Here is a 20,868-nt window from a genome sequence, read left to right on the forward strand (position 1 = left end):
AGAAACCCGACTTACTGGAGCTCCTTAAGCTCCAGGTCCCCATATTTCTTGATCCCCTCTTCAGCAGGAGAAAGAAAAGGCAAAGTATACATCTGTGGGGGAGGAAAGCTCCTCCCTGTCTGTCTCCTTCTCTGTAAAAACAACAGGCCAGTCTGCCCTGGGCACTGTGGGGGCAGGTGCTGGGTAAATACACAAGGAAGGAAAGCCGATAAGATAAGGTCTGACAAATCTAGGTCACCAGGCTGCTGCCAGGCACCTGTGTGACTGGTCACCTTGAAACTGACAGGAGGGAGGATGGACTTCCGTTCCGGGGCACAGACAGGCTCACTTCCCAGGCCTTTGTTTTATGTCTTTATTTAATAAACACTTGTTGAGCGCCACTATATCCCAGGCTACGGGCTAGGTGTTTCAGGCCCCTGTGTGTGTCTGTCAGGCAAAAATCTCCTCCTGGATCCCAGGCCTGTAACCAGTGCTAAAAAAAGAAATGACATCATGCAAAAGCCAGTTGGTCCACTAACTTCTAGGATGGGGGCAACCAGTCTCATGGTAGAAGGGAGGGGCACTTTGGCGTCTTCGTTCCCTCTGCCTTCAGCTAAATCAGGGGTCGGCAAACTTTTCTGTGAAGGCCTGATAGTAAGTATTTTAGGCTTTGCTGGCCATATGGTCTTAAACCCCCAACTCAGCAGCCATAGAGAATACATAAACGAGCATGGCTGTGTTCCAGTGAAACACGTATGAAACAGGTGAGAGGCTCAGTTAGGCCCTTGTGCATTATTTGCTGATTCCTAGGCTACAAAACGTGAAGTGAATGTTGGAGAAATGGGTTTATGTGATTTCAGGAGGATTCTAAAACCAACACGGTGGTTACAGTTGGTATGGATGGTGTAGAAACTGATGTACTGTGTTCATCGACTAGCCCCACTTGACACTCTGGTGTCAGTTAGCTCTCAGGCCAAACTTCAGCCTCAACCATCAAGCACCCCAGGTTCCCACCAAAGGTTACGAGGTGACTAAGCCAGATGATGCACATAGTTTCACACAGTCTCATCTGTGTGAAACATCTCATGGGGAAACCGTGTGGGGCCCTGCATACAGCAGTCCTTGGAATCATTTTAAAAGCCCTGAATGAAGGGTTAAGCCACCTGTGCTTGAGGCCTGGCTCTGCCACTAACTCTTCAGTGTGGCATTGAGTGAGTTATGTAAGCTCCTGCCCATTCAGCACATATTGAACACTACTGTATGAGGCATTGAGGAAACAGCAATGGACACATGAAAATGTTTGCCCTTAAGTAGCTTATGATCTAGTGGGGAAGACAAACAGATAAATGATTATAAGATGTAGTGAAACACAGGCTTTTTGAGGAGGTGATTGTTCATTCAGGATGCTATAGGGCAAAGAGCAGGATGAGTTTTTTCTAAGTGAACAACAAAAAGGGGGGTTCATTCTGAGCAGAGGCAGAGAAACAGCCTAGAGGAGATCAAGCTTAAGGAATCACAGGAAGAGATGGAGAGGGTGAGAGGGGGCAGCAGGAGGTCAGCAGGGGTGCCTTGTACAAGGCCCAGAAGGCCCAGCTAAGGAATTTAGATTCAGTTTTGTATGCTGTGGGGAGCCATGAAAAGCACTTTTAGGCAAGGGAGTGATAGCATTTGATTGAGATTGGACTAGAATATTATAACACGGCCTATTTCGTAAAGTCACCTTCTCTAGCTTCTAGAAACTATGTCCATGAGCTTTGTGTGGACAGGCATGTTGATATTGTATAAAGTTAATAAACACCGATAATTAAACCAGTGCTGTAATTTGTAAGCAGGCTCATTTCCTCCCTGGTGATGCCTTCAGTTAAAGAGCAGCCAAATAAATCACTGGCAAACACCAAGCACCCATAACTCTGAGAAGACGGCCTTTCAGACTTCTCTGGTTTGCTGGGCCAGGTATTCCCTTTTGTGTGACGCTCTTGGCTGGCTTCTTGAAGCTCACTGAGTCTTCATGAGGTGGCAGTTGCAACCCCACATTTATGAGTTAGTTTTTCTATTACGTTGAAGTGAGAACTGAGTTGCAGAACTCACACGGCTTTTGGTGTAGTCATGGGGTTTGGGAACAGGGCAAAGTGAAGGGGAGAAATAGATGGCTTCTGCACTCCTGCTGTGTGTTAGCATACATCTGAATGTGGTGGAAACCGGCCTGAGAAAATGGGGATACACGGGCAGAGATTCCCAAATCTGACAGCACATCAGAATAACCTGGGATAAAAAAGGCCTATCTTCAGGACCTACCTCCAGAAATTCCTATTCTGTAGGTCTGAGTGTGACTGGGAATGAAGGCCCTGCCTACTTTGGACACAAGATTCAAGGAGGCACCCACTCTCAGGGCTGTCCAAGTGCAGGGGGGCAGCACCTCAGAGCAAGGGCCTCCTTAAAAACGCTGTGTTAACTTCCTGGCTTGCGTCACCTTAGTCCCAGCCTTCCAGCCTCCTTAGCACTTCGAAAGTAGCCAGCGCTTGCTGTCTGCCTTCTAGCCCTTTGCACTCCCTGAAGGCACAAAGGGTGTATATGCGTTTTGTTTTGTTTTGTTTTAATAAGATTTATTTTTTTATTAGAGAGCACAAGGCGGGGCAGGGGGGTAGGGTTAGAAGGAGAGAATCTCAAGCAGACTCCCTGCCAAACACTGAACCAGTCCCCCTAAGCAGGTCACTGAGCCACCCAGGCACCCCACAAAGGGTGGTTTTGACTAACATTTGTTTGAAAAAGGTAAGAGTTCTTTGGAGACCTTCTAATAATGATAATAGTCATCATTTTACTGAATGCTAACTAAATACCAGCACAGTACTGGGCACTGTTTATGTGACTCACAACTTTTGTCTCATACTGACCCAGGGAGAAATGTACTACCATCGTGACCAATTTGGGATGAAGAAAGCAAGGCTTAGCCAAATTGAATTGATCAAGGGAACCCAGTTAGGAAATGGTAGAACCAGAATTGGAATTCAGGCATGACCCCCAGATCATACCCCTAAGTGCTCTACCACACTATTTCTTGCTCTAAATTTGTAGGGAAACCCAGCCAAGCCTATTCTCTTGGTACTTCTCAGGCTATATGCCTGGCTCTGAAATCTCCAGGTAACCCCCTGTTCCTGGGGTCTTGAACTTGCACCAGACATGGCACCCTGTGGTCTCTGTTGTTGTTGTTGTTGTTGTTTTTAAAGATTTTATTTATTTATTAGAGAGAATGAGAGAGAGAGAGCATGAGAGGGGGGAGGGTCAGAGGGAGAAGGAGACTCCCCGCCGAGCAGGGAGCCCGATGTGGGACTCGATCCCGGGACTCCAGGATCATGATCTGAGCCGAAGGCAGTCGCTTAACCAACTGAGCCACCCAGGCTCCCGTTGTTGTTGTTGTTTAAGATTTTATTTATTTATTTGCCCAGAGAGAGAGCACAAGCAGGGGGAGGGGCAGAGGCAGAGGAGAAGCAGGCTCCCCGCTGAGCAGGGAGCCCCCTATGGGGTTCAATCCCAGGACCCTGAGATCATGACCTGAGTGGAAGGCAGATGCTTAACCGACTGAGCCAACCAGGCGCCCCTGTTTCTTTTTTTAAAATAGGGTTTTTGACCCATAGAGCCATGGCAAACGGGAAGGGATGGAGAAAGCGTAGGTGATTCTCAGCAGGGGCAGAAGAGTTACTCTTTCTTAAGCTGTTTACTAATTAGCTCCTTTTGCTCCTGAAACCAGAAAGAAGAGGAACTCAAGAGTCAGCAGGGCTCAGAAGCCCTAATTAATTTGTGGTCCAACTGGGTCAGGGAGAGTGACCCTATGCAGTGCCCCCCCCCCCCCCCCCCCCCGCCCCCGGGACTTGTGTGCTCCAGCTCACTAGAGCAGAGTTCCACAGCACTGGGGGGAGGGATTCCACCCTGGGAGTTAGATCTCCTGTGAAACACATGTCTGCCTATTCAGTCCCTTCCTCCCTGACCCTCTGGCGGGGCTCCTGCTGGTGTTAAGTTGCCCCAAATACTCAGTCTCTTATTTCACACAGTCAGGCAAATATCCCACAGCCAAGGTGCCCTTTCGGCTTAGCTTTCCCATTGGCTGCTCTCTGACAGATAAGCTCCTAAAGGAGGGAAGAGGGAGGGTGGAGAGGTGGGTAAAACCTGGAGCAGACCCCTTTGTCCCTTTGTCATTCTGCATAATGGGTCCTGGAGCTCCCCAGTATTGTGTTTGATGGGGCAGGCCCTGGGTGGTGGCTAGCCATCAGCCCGTCTTTTATTGGTAGATGGGACTTCACTTGGCTGAGGCATAATTGTACATATGCTTAGACTTTACCTTAGGGTGGAAATTGGAGGCTGAAATTTTTTAAGTGTCAAGAGACAAGGAAACTCTGTGTTCGATGTGTGGGCTGGGAGAATGCAGGGGCTCCTGAGCCAGGCTCGGTTTCTGCATAATCTGCCATGGCCGTGCCTGACTCCCTGTCTGTCCAGACCTTGCAGAGATGTTTCATTCCTTGGACTGGCTGGAATTGAGACATGAGTGCTGCTACTAGTCAGGAGGGGGAAGAGGCCAGTGGACAAAATGTTCCTGGGTCTGGATGACTAGCCACAGCACAGGCTGAGTCGCTGGGAACTGAGATGAAACCTTTCCTCTTTCTTTAGCCAACCCATATCTTGAGTAACAGATGAGTTACTGCCAGATTTGCTGGTTTTAATTTACCTTTTTGAAGAGATAGATGCACTTGAAATAAAAATGAGCAGGAAGTTTGCACAGTTAGCTTTGCCTGGCTCACTGCTGTGGGGAATGAACATGTACTCCTAGACTTACACATCTTCTCTCTTCCCTGTTATCTGCAACCAGAACAAATCCCTGGAACCCAGTTATAGGGATTATTATGTTATGTGGAGTTAGTTGATATTTCAGACAGTCAGGAAATTTCCTCAAGACGAGGTCTTCAACCATGGCCTCCAAACACAACCTTGCAGGTAGGTGCCAGCATGCTAGAACCCAAGAACTGGGCATGGATGGATAAGTTGGTCTTGAGTATCCAGAGACTATTTTAAAATGTGTACAGAAAGGTAGCAATTAAATGTTTGTCTTGGAATAAGCCTGGCCTCTGCATTCTCCCAGGAGCTTTTGCCTAGGGAAGATGATTAAAAATAGATCTGAGTAGCACTTCCTGCTTGGCAGATGGCTGATAGCAAATGCTAGGGCTTGCAGCTGACCTTTCCTTTCTGAAATCTGCTCCGTGTTTCCATGATGCTAATTGAGCCCCTCTCTAGACCTAATCAAAGAGCTGGCTGCAAAAAAAACAAGGTTTGCTGTCCTGGCTGGGCTCAGTTCATGGAGCAACTTGAAAGTGCTGGAATTTGCATGGAAACACCCACTCTGTGGTCCAACTGGCTGGTCCTTGTTTAAAAACTAACAAGTTCTGCTTTTAAATTTGCTGCCTGGTGCTGTTAATGATCCCACACCCTCTCCACCCCCATCAATAAGGAAAAATTAGTGGAAAGGGGAGTGGTAAGAATGCCCTGTGTTAGATGTGTGCACAATAGACAATGCTTACACTCAGCCAAAAGAGAGGCAGGGATTTCTTGAGACTTGGCTTCCAGGGGTGGTTCTGTCCCCATCAGCTGTTGTCTTTCCTCACTTAATAAAACACAGATAATACTTGAGACAATGCCCTGAGGTGGTATCAAACTATGGAGGACAGAAGATACGGTTGCAAACATCTAGGGACCACTGCTGCGTTCTCATGGAGTTATTAGCCTCTCATAGGAAGGAGATGGGGATGTAGATGGGTCTTGCTGAGACTGACTATGCTAAGTGCTCTTATTTCTTCAGTGGGAAAGTCCTCCTGCTCTATCAGCAATCCTAGAATGTTCTCATCCTCTTCAGTTCCACCTACGTTCTCAAAAACTCCTTTCACATCCATAATGTGTCACAATGATATATATTGTTTGATACATACTTTGTGTGTTTTAGTCCTGTTTTCTAGTTAGATTATAAGCAACTTCAGGACAGAGCTGGCTTGCTATGTTCTCCTTGGTGCCCGGCAAGGTCTGAGACATAGCTGCTCATTAGATAGTTGTTGACTTATAATTATGGAGGCACAGTATTCCTCATTATGATATATCACAAGATTCTAAGCTACACCCTTATTATTGGACATTTAGATTTCTCCCCAGTTTTTAAATTGTAGACTACATTCATGTGACACAAAACTGTTTTGTCTGGGAAATGATTTTCCAGTGCCTGATATTTCACAATGTGCCTGGGGCTTTAGTGTTGGCCAGGGAAGAAGGTTGAGCACCAGAATATATGAAAAGGATTTAAGTCTCTATGTCTTGAGGGTGAGAGTCCTAAAATAGGAATTGTCAGATAAGATAGGCCAGCTGATGAACAGAAAAGACTTTTTATGCAGATAAACAGGAAGTTTAAAAACATAAGAGAAGAGGTCTAACTCTGAGTCAGAAACGCTCGTTTAAAGTGTGAGGCGTTTACTCTCTTGAGAACGTGGACTCACAGAATGTTCACCCTCGGAAGAGTCCTTACTCAACCCCCTCATTTCACAGATGATGCAACTGCCAGTTCAGAGGATCGGGGATCTGCCCAAGGACATCATGCTGTTGGAGGCGGACGATCTAGCCTTGTCTGGCAGGGGTGGGAGTGAGGGAGCTGGTTATTCTGACCCAGTCATGTTCTGTTTCTAGAAGGAGTACCTTGAATCACCAGTGCCCAGCTTTTGCACTTTGGCAAGCACCTTATCCTCATTTATACGCTCCTGTCTCTTTCAAAAGAGCCTTTTGGCTGTGATTTCTTCAAGCCCCACCATGGCCCTTTTAAATAACATTGTCTCTTCCTTCATTGCTATTTGTTATCACTAGACTCCTAAGCGCAGTCTGTTGGGTGGGGGCAGTGGTGTATGAATATAGGGGTTAAGTGTAGATGTATACTCCTACACTCACTGGAGGAAAGCCTGATGCTGGATAGCTGCCACAGTGGGGAGCAACACATTAGTTAACCTACTTTAGTGTGTGCAACCCGAAGTCCAATTGTTTAAGGCCCTGTGCTATGATTAACATTTCCAGGAAAGCAAAGTGTTGAAGGTGTTTAGAGAACACATAGTAGGAAATGAAAAATGAGGTTTAGAAGATAGTGGTATTAAGGAGGGCACGTTCTGCATGGAGCGCTGGGTGTTATACGCAGACAATGAATCATGGAACACGACATCAAAAACTAATGATGTAATGTATGGTGACATAACATAATAAAATAAAATTAAAAAAAAAAAGATAGTGGTAAACTTGGTAAGGGTACAGCCGCACCACATACAGAAATTTGAAGGAAGTGGTAGAAGAATGGCACCATTTATGAAAGCCTGTTCTATGCCAGCCACTTTACTTTCTTTGAGGTGGGTATTGTGATCCCATTTGGCAGATGAGGAACTTGAGGCCAGAGAAGTGAATATACCCAAGAGCACATGGTAGAGAAAGTGTCACAATTGGGAATTGTATCTAGTTCATACAACTATATCATTCTTCCATTATATCAAGCTCCTAACCTGGGAGAAGTTCAGCCGGTACAAGGAAACCTTGTGAGCTTTAAAGCTATCACTCAAAGTGTTACTTGGCACCAGAGGATATAAAGATGGGGCATTCAGGGAGCTCTCAGGAGACAGTTCAGCTCATACAAGGAATTTTGGGAGAGTCAGAGCGGCTGGACGTAAAATGGGCCTCCTGGGGAGGTAGCAAGTTCCCTATCCCTGGAAGAGGTTTGGTAGAAATGAAGATTAGAGCCATGTATCAGATGAGTGGCTGATCTTTGAAGATCCTTCAAGTTCCAGTGGTCTATGAAATTAAAGCTGGACAAAGTCATATGTGTGTTTTGTTTTGTTTTGAGATCCTCTGCTATACCCAAACTGCAATCCACTGCATGAGATTCCTACGGACTGCCATTAGTTAAGTCTTTCTTTTTCAGCTAACTCCCCAAGCATTTTTCTGGGTTCTCTGCTCATTCTTTGCCATGATGTCCAGGTGCCAAAGAAGGGATTTTAAGGGGCTTCTTTGCTTTTAATTATTTTTTTTCCCCACAGGTTGTGAAATGAGAATCATCATTCAGGAGTGAGCTGGGAAGCCTGTTTTCAGGCTGGGTTGCAGAGACCATTCCTTTGGTGGTCTTCAATCAGCCTTAAGCATTGTAGGTTTACAAATTTAATTTTACCTCTCCACTCAAGAGTGGCCAAGCTCTGGTGAAGCAGTTCACCTAGCACAACTCGCAGGAATTTAATTGGTGGACCAGAATTCTAATTCACTAATTTACAGTGGAACGGATAATCCCAAAAGCTCGGACTGTGTGTTGTCTTCCTTGAAGGTAAATCCACTTGAGTGAGAGAATTAAATTTAGGCAGTTGCTAAGTAAATATGGAATCAGAGCAGAGGAAGTAGAATAGCCTAAGAGATTTTTATTAATTCTGACAGCTTCCTCCATCCTTCTTCATCAAAGAGACAGATTTTCCAGGTGAACATGCTCTAGTAAAATCTTGGGACTTGGAGTCAAAAGCCATAGATTTATGTTCTGACCTTGAATTATAAGCTGTGTGAAACTGGGAAAGTCACTCAAACAGCTCTGGGTTTCAGTTTCCTCTGCTGTTTTAGGGATTGAATCAGTTAACGTATGGGAAAGGGCTTTGTATACTCTGGTGTCCTGTATACATGTTAGCATTAGTCTAATTGTGTTAGGCTCCTTTCTTTTAGGGAGTCCCTTGGACAACAGCCTTGGTGTCCCATCTTCATTCTCCCCTAGACTAGTCTGTAGGTTTTGCCAACTGACATCAGATATCTTTTGTGGTGTAAGGACATTCCATCTGCCAGTGTCCAGCTGGCTTTGGAAACAAGTGGTAGATTGAAACAAATCCAAGAAATTGGTATTGTCCTTCCTAGGTATATGAACTTGCATTATCTTTTTAATTTTAGCAGCTTGTAGTGAATTATTTTCAAGAGGCTGATGGTTTGGGGGAAATTTGAGTTCCATTATTTCAGCCCCCTTGAAGTTTTAGTTTTATATTCGAACTGAACCGCAAAGGGCCCCAGTATTAATCACTTGCCTGCCATTACATTCATCATTACAATCACTTGCCTGCCACTACCTCCACTCTCTTAACTCAGAAGCCAGTCTCCCTGAACAGACCTCATGAGGGTGACATGTCCAGCTTTCTTCTGCAGAGGATGAGGCTTGTCTGATTATGGGAATCCCCTGCTCTTTATCTTTCTGAAGAATGCATGTTTTCTGGGCCTTTTCTGTGAAGAGCAAGGAGCGAATGCAGGATGTTGAGCTGGCAGCATCTGTTTTCCCACTGGCTTCACGTTTCCATTGGCATCTACTTACTGTCCTAACCCTTTGTCACAAACTAGTGGTAGGGAGTCTTGTCTGCTCTTGGTTCAACAGAGAACAACCCCACGGCCCCAAACCACATCTGAGGCCCTTAGAACAGCTGGGAGAGGTGTGGGAGAGGAGCTATGGGGGTCTGTGGCTGTCGGGGGTTTGGAAGAGAGTCTGGGGAAGCTCTGCTAAGACAGCCCAGCCCTTCCAGAGTAGTCCCACATCTCTCATCTTAAATCCGGAAGGCCCGCGTGGCCGAAAGGAAACAAACATTTATTAAGTGCTGTTTCAGGAGCCCGGCACTGTGCTTTATGTACAGGCATTCGTTGAACACAACATCCCTTTAGAACAGGGGGTTAATGGAATAGGCGTTACGTTTCTCCCTTTGGTAGATGGGGCCCTGAGGCTCAGAAAGATGCAGTGACTTGCTCAGGGTTACACAGCTTGCTCTAAAGCCTGAATCCTTTCTACTGAACATCCAGCAGACATGACAGCAAGAGGGAGCAGACTTTCCAGGCTCTTTTCTCTATTCTGTTCTCAGTTTCCCTTCCATTTCTCTAGTCTAGGTCCATCCCAAAAAGCAGCCTGTTTCATGCAGGTCAACAGGAAGGTGAATTTGAATGGTCTGATCGTTCAGTAACTTAGATCCCAGAATATCCCCCTGTAAGCAATAAAACGTGGCACCCAGACTGCTCAGCACCTTTTGTTTTTGCCGTTTGTTCCTTGCATCATTTGTATCATGTATGCTCCCATGCCCTTGGAATTTTATGACTCCACACAGCAGATATTTCCTCCTTGAGAGCCAGTCCCTTCCCAGCCCCTCCCTCCATCTGTTTAGGGAATGTGAGGGTGAACTGAGACCTACCAAAGCTCAAAGCCAGGGCATGAGGGCTGTAGGAGGCCATACTTCTGTCCTTAGGCAGCACACGTGGCTTCCTAGCCCATCTCAGTGTTTGTAGACAGATGGGCTAGAAGCTTTTTGTAATCCATAAACACATAGAGATGGCTTTGTTCTTTCCTCATCTTTCCTAGTGACCCGCGTCCTTGTGTGGAAGTCCTACACAGTTAGGAAATTCTTCCCTTAGAGTTAACCCAAGTCTCTCTTATTTCCATTTATGTCCATTTCCTCCTCCTCCTCTTATTGCAGAGAAAATGGAAGGAATCCCTTTTATTCTTCTTTTCCTCTTAGCTAAAGGCTTACTGGCTCTAAGTAGCACTTGGGTTCTAATTATGGAAGTTTTCATCATTTTCATTGTTCTTTATTATTACCCTTCCCACTTTCTCCATATGCTTCCTCAAGGGTGAAATCCAAACAGGATCTAGTATTATTTTGCATGGGTTTCAGTTCTTTGGAGTGGAGCCTGTGGCTTACCTGACCCTAAATGGGAAACTCCACTGGGCCTGACCATGGATGGAGAAAAGAATGAGAAAGGAAAAAGGACTGACCGGGCCCTCCCCAACAGAATGTCAGATCTCCTGAGGCGGGATGTTTAGCCAGCATCCCAAGGGCAGGGGTTTTGTTAACCCTCCTTTGTATCTCTACCTAACACTTCTACTGTCTTCTTGCTGAGATGGTGTATTGTATAATATATGGTGCCTTCAGCAAATACATGGAGACAGAGAGTAGATTTGTGGGTGCCAGGGGCTGGGGCAGGGGATGTGGGAGATGACTGGTAATGACATGAGATTTCTTTTTGGAGAGTGGAAATGTTCCGGAATTATAGTGGTGACGATTGCACAACCTTATGAATATACCAAGAGCCACTGAATTGTATACTTTAAGAGGATGACTTTTATGGTAATATGAATTACATTTCAGTTAAAAAGAACTCAACTTTGCACTAATAAGTTCTTTTATAACTGTATAATAAAAAGAAATTGTAACAACACAATATATATATAAAGCCTTAGAGTTTATGAAGCACTTTCTTTCATCACAGTATCTCCTTTATTTCTTAAAGAAAGCTGGTGTGAGGACTGTTTTACTGTGCCCATTTTACAGATTAGGAAATCAAGTCTCAGAGCAGTTAATTGGCTTGCTCAAGTTAGTAGCATAGCTGGTATGTGGCAAAGCCAGGACTCATGCCTCTTTGAAGCCCATGTAATTCACACTGCCTGTGGATGGTAGGTTGGAGAAGCAAGCACTAAAGGCTTTAAAGGAGTCACAGAATATGACAGGAAAGGATCATGGGGAGCTTCAGTCTCATCCCTCCATTTTTATGGAGACATTGAGTTGCAAAGAGTGGAACACTTGTCCTTTGTCATAATAGTAGAGAAATCAAAGTCACCAAAGAAAAGGATTTTGAAAACCCAAGTAGATTAGAATCAGCCTTTTCTTTTTTTTTAATTTTTTATTTTTTCTTTAAAGATTTTATTTATTTATTTGAGAGAAAGAGAGAGAGAGAGAGCACATGAGAGAGGGGAGGGTCAGAGGGAGAAGCAGACTCCCTGCCAAGCAGGGAGCCCGATGTGGGACTCGATCCCGGGACTCCCGGATCATGACCTGAGCCGAAGGCAGTCGCTTAACCAACTGAGCCACCCAGGCGCCCCTAGAATCAGCCTTTTCATCTCTCTTTTCCAGGCTCCTGAAAAGGCCAAAGAGGAAAGAGAGGGAACTGACCTTCCTTCTACTGTGGACTTCATTGACCTTGTTTTACTCCTTATCCTCAGAAACCCTGTGAGATAGGCATGTTTCCATCTACAGATGTAAAAGATGGCAAAGCTGAGAGAGTTTGAGTATTTCTCCCCACGTCAAGTAGCTAGTAAGTTGTCGTTGTAAAACTAGGATTTGATCCTGATCTTCTGATGCCAAGGCTAGATCATCTCATCATACACAGATAGGCACCTAGCTCCCAGATAGTGTGGCTGGGTGGGCAGGTAGACATCTGCTTCCTCATCTTTCTACACCTCCTGAGGCACATGCTACATTAAAAATGGTTGACCTTGGGGCGCCTGGGGGGGTGCAGTCAGTGAAGCATTAGACTCTGGGTTTCAGCTCAGGTCATGATCTCAGGGTCATGAGATGGATCCCCACTTCGGGTTCCGGGCTGAGTGTGGAGCCTGCTTGGCTCTGCCTCTCTCTCTCTCTCTCTCTCTCTCTCTTTCTCTTTCTCTCTCTCTATCTCCCCCACTCCCCCCAAAAAAGAAAAAGAAAATGATTGACCTTCCCAGTGAGAGGAGTGGGCCTAAGTTGGAGAGGCTCTGCTTCATGCTAGGAGGACGTCATGCCCAAGTCTGCTCAAGGGTGAGGACCTGTGCCTGTTACCGAGGGGAAGGGACCCGTATGTTTGCTCTTTTTCCACCTCCCCCTGAAAAATATTCATTTGCAATGGTCCTCCTACTTTTAAACGGAATTGCTGCCTTCAGACTTTCAAAAGGGGCCAGAAATCAGTGGTTTTGGATACTAAACAGGAAACTCAAAGCCCTTTCCGTTCCTTTGAGCTGGCTGGAAGGGCTGGGCCTGGACTATTACTTTCCTTTAAAGGACAGAAGAAAAGTGTTGTGTAATTTTTTAAAAAAACAAAACAAAACAAAAAAAACGCTTTCCTGGAGTCCTGAACACCAGCCTCGGTTGATACACAACATGAAAAAGAGCTGCCTTGTTGCCTGGCAGTAATGACAGCAAACAAATGTGTCTGACAGTCTGTTTGGGATCTCCTGGTCTGAAATTCTGTTTGCTTCATTCTAATTGCTTCCTTAACTTCCTTTCAGTCTCCCCACCTTTGGTACCACCCTCACTCAAGGGAGTGCCAGGCCGTGCCTGGGTGTGCCAGGCTGGGCCGGGCCTCACAGGATACAGTGACCCGGCCGGGGCTATTCTTGTCTGTGTCTATTTGCAAGATGCCTGTTGTTCCAGTGGCTGTTTTTCCCATCATAAATGTCGCCTTGGCAGAGGCCCAGTGTGGAAGCCGTGGTGGAAGAGCTTCCAGAGTTCTATCCTAGGGAATTCAGCTGCTCCTGAGTGCCAGGCTGAGCCAGCAGGTTCACTGTTACCCAGGAGGGTACCTGCCCTAGGAGGTCGTGCCTCCAAGACAGCCCTTTGCAGTGTGTGGGCCTCAGCCGGCGCACTTTTTGTGGAACAGGCCTGGAGGGACCATAGTGGCCCTGGGCGGCACCTCTGGGCCTGGCTGGCATTTCTCTTCTCTGCCATGTGTCCTCCCCATCCCCTACTGTCTAGGAATTCTAGGCTATGCCAGGCTGGAGGAAATTACTCATAGACCCTGCCCTGAAGCAGACAGAAACGCCCAGAATGGCCCCCAGACTTTTAAAATCACCTATCCCTACTAGTAAAATGTTTGAGTATATACTCCTAATATATGGACACTTATAAGTGGTATACATATACTACTATGGAATATGTACATTATAAGCCTATGTTCAAAGAAATGTTAATAATTATAATTTAGAAAGAAAAACAATTTAAATTGTTTTTCAGATCTTATTGAAGCTATGTGATTTAATACGCTCTTTTAAAAAAATTATTGGTTTATCACTTTCTGATACAGTAATTCTAAGGTATGTCCTAATGATATTTTTCAGTACTTTATCTTAACAATTTCCCTTGCTGAAAAGTTCTTACAAGAAAGGTAGATTCAAATGCAACGTTAGCATGTTTGTGCCTAGGAAAATCATGATCCCCATGCTCCAACCCATTTACCCAATTACACAAAGGTTTTTGCAGAACTTGCAATTGCTCTTTGGAATACTTTTGAGTACATTAGGAAATTGGTCCTAATTGTGTAAATACAGAAATACAGTGTACAGATGAGAGATTGTAGAGATGGCTTATTTTTAAATTTTTATTGGATTTAAATTTTCTTTAATTTTACAAAGTAAAATTCACTTTTTGGTATACGGTCCTATGAGTTGATAAATACTTGGTCTTGTAGCAACCCCCATAATGAAGATAACAATTCTGTCTTCCCTGTTACTCTTTGTAGTCAAATTCTTCTCCTACCCATAACCTTTGGCAATCACTTACCTTAGCCTGATGCATTTCAGATTCATCCATGTTGGTATGTGTATCAACAGGTGGTTCCTTTTTATTGCAGACCACCATTATATGGGAGGTATCATTTTATCCAATCACCAACTGAGAGACATTTAGGTTGTTTCTAGTTTTGGACAATTAATAATAAAGCCGCTCTGAAAACATTCTCCTGTAGGTTTTTGCGTGAGCATAGGTTTTCATTTAACTTGGGTAAATGAAACCACCGAGCTCTTGTCCAAAGTGGTTATGCTGTTTTGCAATGTATGAGAGAGTTCTGGTTGCTACATATTCTTAACTTGGTTTTGTCAGCCTACAAAAACTTAACCATTCTAATAGGTGCATGGTGATATCTCACTTTTTTTTCTTTTTTTATCTTATGACTACCATTTTATTATAAAGGATACAACTCAGGAACAGCCAAATGGTAGAGATACATAGAGCCAAAAGATGAGAGTAGAGTGGAGGGTGGAGCTTTCATGCCCTTTCAGGGCACATCACTCACTGAGCACTTTGATGTGTTCACCAACCTGGAAGTTCTCAGAATCTCATTGTTCCAGAGTTGTTTTGTTTTTGTTTTTGTTTTTAATTTTTTATTTAAATTAACATTTGGTGTATTAGTAGTTTCAGAGGTAGAGGTCAGTGATTGATCAGTCTTGTATGATACCCAGTACTCATTACGTCACGTGACCTCCTTAATGTCCATCATCCAGTTACCCCATCCCTCCACCCCCCTCCCCTCCAGCAACCCTCAGTTTATTTCCTATTATTAAGAGTCTCTTGCGGTTTGTCTCCCTTTCGGATTTTGTCTTGTTTTATTTTTCCCTCCCTTCCCCTATGATCCTCTGTTTTGTTTCCTAAATTCCATATGTGAGCGAGATCATATGATAATTGTCTTTCTCTGACTTATTTCGCTTAGCACAATACCCTCTATAGTTCCATCCATGTCGTTGCAAATGACAAGATTTCATTCCTTTTGATGGCTGCATAATATTCCATTGTATATATACACATCTTCTTTATCCATTCATTCATCTTTCGTTGGACATCTGGGCTCTTTCCATAGTTTGTCTATTGTGGACATTGCTGCTATAAACATTGGGGTGCAGGTGCCCCTTTGGAACACTACATTTGTATCTTTGGGGTAAATCCCTAGTAATGCAATTGTTGGGTCATAGGGTAACTCTATTTTCAACTTTTTGAGGAACCTCCATACTGTTTTCCAGAGTGGCTGCACCAGCTTGCATTCCCACCAACAGTGTAAGAGGGTTCCCCTTTGGGGGCGCCTGGGTGGCTCAGTCGTTAAGCGTCTGCCTTCGGCTCAGGTCATGATCCCAGGGTCCTGGGATCGAGGCCCACATCGGGTTCCCTGCTCAGTGGGAAGCCTGCTTCTCCCTCTCACACTCCCCCTGCTATGTTCCCTCTCTTGCTGTGTCTCTCTCTGTCAAATAAATAAATAAAATCTTTAAAAAAAAAAAAAGAGGGTTCCCCTTTGTCCGCATCCCCACCAACATCTGTGGTTTCCTGACTTGTTAGTTTTAGCCATTCTGACTGGTGTGAGGTGGTATCTCATTGTGGTTTTGATCTCATTGTGTTTTTAATTTGCACTTATCCCAGTGACTAGTGATGCTGAGCATCTTTTCATGTGACTGCTTACCATCTGTTTATCTTTGGTGAAGTCTGTTCAAATCTTTGGCTCATTTTATTTTTTATTTAAAACTATTTTTGAGGTTATTTTTTGAGGTTTTTTTTTTGGCTGGGTGTACTACACTTTATTGATGATACATGATAAGGTAGGGCTCCCCGAGTCCCTCCCTTTCTTCGGGGGTCTGGGATGTAAACTGTCTAGAGGTCGTGAGATTCTCAGTGTGTCAGGGGATGAGTTGGGGCAAGGACTCCCCAGCAGCTGAGGGCCTCTCTCTTCCTCTTGCTCTCCCTGGGGCTGGTTGTCCAGGGGGCTTTTACTCCTTGGAGGCCATATAGACCATAAGGTCCCCCACCTGGTTGCTCTGGCCAAATTCATTGTCATACCAAGAAATGAGCTTGACATACTGGAACATGTAGACCACATAGTTGAGATCAGTGAAGGTGTCACTGATGGTGACAGTATCCACTTTGCCAGAGTTGAAAGCAGCCCTGGTGACCAGGTGCCCAATATGACCAAATCCATTTACTCTGACATTACCATTGTGTCTCGGGGATGTGGCTGGCCCTGCACCAGAAGATTCTGATGTCTGACGAATGGGCTAGGAGCCGAGAGCCTCTTTTGCTCATTTTAAAATTGGGGCATTTGTTCCTTATTGTTGAATTTTGAGAGTTCTTTATATATTTCAGGTACAAGTGCTTTGTCATATATGTGATTTCCAGATATTTTTTTCCCAGTCTATGGCTTAACTTTTCTTTTTATCGGTTTTTCAGAGTAAGTTTGAGATTTTGATGAAGTTCAGTTTAGCAGTCTTTTTCTTTTATAAATTGTTTCTGGGGCAGGATCTAAGAAATCTTTTTCTAACACGAAGATTTCCACCTGCATTTTCTTCCAAATATCATTCGTTTTGAATCAATTTTTTGTATAGTCATGTCAATTCTAAACTACAAACATCATATAAAACGAATACATTGCCAGATACCAGTTCTCTCCATAGCATAAGTTCCTTTTGAAAAGAAGTTACATTCTCATTCCCTGTTGAAATGTCACCTATTCTTTAAAGGGACAAATTTTTGTGGGTTTATTCTTTTGGAAAATATTGCAGAATAAGAGTACCATATGAATGTCAAGCTCCTTTTTACAGCAAAGGCCAGAGAGTTTGGAATGCTCATCTTTTTACAAAAGGAAAATGTATAACTTCTTTACATTTTTAAGTACTTTGATGTAAATGAACCTCTTCGTGGTGAGCTATCCTATATATACAAAAAATTGCAAGGATCCTACTGTTTAAATATCCTGTTTTTTAGATTTTATTTATTTTGGGGGGGGAAGAGAGAGAATGAGCAGGGGGAAGGGGCAGAGGCAAAGGGAGAGAGAGAATCCTCAGACTCCCTGCTGAGCACAGAGCCCAACGTGGGGCTCAATCTCAGGACCCTGGAATCATGACCGGAGCCGAAATGACCAACCGACTGAGCCACCCAGGAGCCCCAAATATCCTGTTTCGTTTCATTTTGTTTTGTCTTAACTTAAGGTTAGTCTCATTCTTGACATCCTGTTGCACAGAAAACAACAGTGTTCACGATAAGCTGAAAGCGAAGACTGAAGGGCACCGCTGTCACACCACACACGTGTACAACGAGAGCCCCACACTTCCTTCTAGATAACCTGTGCGCACATGACACTAACCCAGGGAAGATCCCAGTGGCAAATCTCTGACTGTTTAGTGAAACCATTTTTTTTTTTAAGAGAAAAATATAAAAAGGAAGGAAAGAAAGATAAAAGTAGATTAAAAATTTGGTGTTTTTTTTTTTTCCCCTACCCTGATTGTCTTATATACCTTCTGGGGATGCCTCTACCCTGGAAAGTCTTAAATGCTGCTTCTCTCCCTATATTCCCAGTTATCTCTAGGTATAGCAGATCTGTGTTTGTTTGGGAAATAAATACCTCGTCCTGTTATAAATGGTAGAGCTGTGTTGCTTTGTGTTATCTTCCTGTCTGCTTTCTTCTAGAATTTATTTTCCCATAGCCTCATTCTTCTAAGCTCCAAACTTGAAGTTTATAACAAATGTTTCTTAGAAGATGACGCTCCTGATTATCCATAATGTAGAACCAGGAATCATAAAAGAATATAATTTTGGAGCTGTAAGGGGACTTGGGAGGTTGACTAGTCCAAATCCCTTATGAAAATAAAAAAATACAAAGGAATTGTGGTTAAATCCATAGAATGGAATACGATTCAGCAATAAAAAGGGAATGAGCTTTTTTTTTTTTTAAAGATTATGTATATTTATTTGAGCGAGAGAGATGAGGGGGAGAGAGGGATAAGCACACGCCATGCTGAGTGAGCAGGGAGCCGGACGCGGGGCTCAGTCTCACGACCCTGAGATCATGACCTGAGTTGAAACCAAGAGTCGGAAGCTTAACTGATGGGACCACCCAGGTGCCCCAGGGAATGAGCTTTTGATAAAATGCAACAGCGTGGATGAATCTTGGAAGAATGATGCTGTGTGAGAGAAGCCAGACAAAAAGCACTACATACTGTGTGATTTCACTTATAAAAAACTGGAAAATGCAAGCAACAGTGATGGCAGTGGGTGCCTGTGGATGAGTGGGAAAGGAGTGAGGAGGGGAGGGAAGGCAATAAGGTGAAGAGGGACGCGAGGAAACTTCTGGGTATGACAGTCGTGATTGCGGTGATGGTTTCACAGGTAGATACAAATAGTGCACTTTACATAGGTACAGTTTACGACATCACTTATACATCAGTAAAGCCACTTAAAGAAATAAAGGAAGTTAGAGGCAGTTCACCTGTGGAATAAATATTAAAGGCCTACAGTATACCAGACTCATGTGCTCTGTGCTAGGGTTTCAGAGAGAGTGAAGCCTTGGCCCATACCTTCCAGGGAGCTCCCCATCTAGTGAGGTTGTTAGAAAATAAACATATCAATTAGATCCAGTATGTTAAGTGCTAAGAAAGAGGCACAGACAGGGCACAGGAGGAGTCCAGAACATGGGGGCCAACGGGTACCTCTTCTGGGGGGAGGTCAGGGAAAGCCTTACGGAAGAGAGCAAGCTGAGCTGAGGGTGGAAGAGCCTTCCCATCTGAGGGAACGTCATGGGCAAATTGGTGAGATGGCAAGTTCCAGGGAACTGCGTGTGGTTTGGCCTGACTAGAGCAGAGGACGCTATAGCGAGAGAAGGGACCGCAGAGGTTGGTGGGGCCAGACGGTGAAGCTTTGGCTTCCCTGCCAGTGCTTGGGTGTCTTTGTGCTCCAGGGTTGAACTAACAGGTTGTCTAAATCCATAGTCTGTGTCACAGGGACATTGTCTCTTCCAAACACTTGGCATAGACCTCCAGGTTTTCAAGGCTGGGACACACCTATTCCTGCTTCATTCAGCCTGGGAGTTTCTTCTGTTCCCCAGGAATGTTTCAAAACCCAAGGGAAGAGCTGGTTTAGGCCTGAGCAGCAGCTGGGGAACATCTGCTTGCTTCTTGGAGCTACACCTGGGAGCACAGGCCTTTGGTGCGTTTGCCTGTTGGAGGCAACCAACAATCCAGCTGCCCCAAAGTCAGCTTTTTCCACAAGTCCGAAATCTTGCCTTTCTTTCTGGCTGGCGGCATTGATCCCTGAAGTCCGGTATTTCTGACAGTGGCTGTCTGGTGTGCAGTGATCTGTGTCCTGTCTGGTTCTCTCCTACCCTCTGGTCCTCTGTTAACTAGTCACCACTGGATTTCTCCAGCCACGGAGTAATAGAGGTCATGGGAGAGTCCCTTATTTTATTTGTTTTTAGAGTGGTTTTTGGAGAAGACTAGGACGTTGGATCCAGAGTACGACTGTCAGACCACATTAAAAATGCAGGCAGCAGCGGTACGCGGATGGCTCATGTCAGCCGGACCTGTCGATGTCACCAGAGGAGGGAAACACGGCAAGGGCCTGTCTTAATGGAAGTGGATGCCAAACTGCATGGCAAGCCCTGGCTCACGTTTCTCCAGCTTCTGCTGCCCTTGAGCCGGAAGAGAACAGCTCATATTGAAGCTGGGATTTAAAATGGGATTGCTGCTTAATGAGTGTTGCTGTGATCTAGAGATCAAGTTGCTTACACCTCAAAAGGAGAGTGCCCGTGCTCCCAGGCAGGAGGACTGTTACTCTTAACGGCAGTTAGGATCACAAGACGTGAGAAATGTAGGTTTGGTGGTGTATTCTTTCTTGCCTTGGGGATCCTTTGGCATCTTCTCGGGGTTGCGCCAAGAGGGCAAGCAAATCCCTTGATTTCCCTAACCACCTCGAGGAAAGCTGTGGCCAGCACAGATGCCTGAAATAAGTAGGTCCAGCAAAGGCCAGTGTGGATTATCTTGGGTGGATTAATAGAACAGACGGTGTCAGGAGGGAAGAAGTTTTCAGTGACATTGTGGAGTTTGGTTTTTCTGTCTTCTCACCTGGGCTGGTGAAAACAGTCCAAGTGTGGGCCGGCCCAAGCTCTGTGGCTGTGTTTATGCTCTCCTCTTGTCCTCCCTCATGCTAGCTGCCAGCTCGACTACTAAATGGCTCAGGGCCATTTTTTTTTTTTTTTTTTTTGCTGTGTCAATCCTGGAAGGTTGTCATTGTTGTGATTTAGGGCTGGTTTCCCGAATGGGTGGATGAAATGGATATCTAACTATCAATTTGTTTCCTTGCATTTCAGTCGTTCCAAGGAAGTCAAGGACGAGCATACCTCTTTAACTCAGTGTGAGTGTCTCTGGTACATCCATGGTTTGGTGCAAATTTTGTCGGGTGGGGGGGGAAGCCGCACTCAGTCATAATTAAACAATGGCCCCTGCCCCCTCTGCGACAATAGAAACCCTGCAGAACATTACTATCCACATTAGGTAGCCAGTTA

At 44.8% G+C, this 20,868-nt stretch overlaps 1 protein-coding gene across 3 annotated transcripts in view; it reads left to right on the plus strand.

Annotated features, from left to right (window-relative positions):
• Positions 1-20,868, plus strand: part of YPEL2 (yippee like 2) — a 61,474-nt gene that overhangs the window by 31,256 nt on the left and 9,350 nt on the right. For all 3 annotated transcript variants that reach the window (XR_015769357.1, XM_028109108.2, XM_028109107.2), the window contains one exon: positions 20,674-20,717. Coding sequence is in view for 2 of the 3 variants with exons in the window: in XM_028109108.2 (XP_027964909.1) it covers positions 20,674-20,717 (44 nt within the window). In the remaining variant the exon portion in view is untranslated. The remainder of the gene's footprint in view (positions 1-20,673; positions 20,718-20,868) is intronic.

Source organism: Eumetopias jubatus, unplaced genomic scaffold (assembly GCF_037043125.1).
Source record: "Eumetopias jubatus isolate StellerSeaLion01/CBP00866 unplaced genomic scaffold, mEumJub1_p1.0 scaffold_10, whole genome shotgun sequence".
NCBI lineage: Eukaryota > Metazoa > Chordata > Mammalia > Carnivora > Otariidae > Eumetopias > Eumetopias jubatus.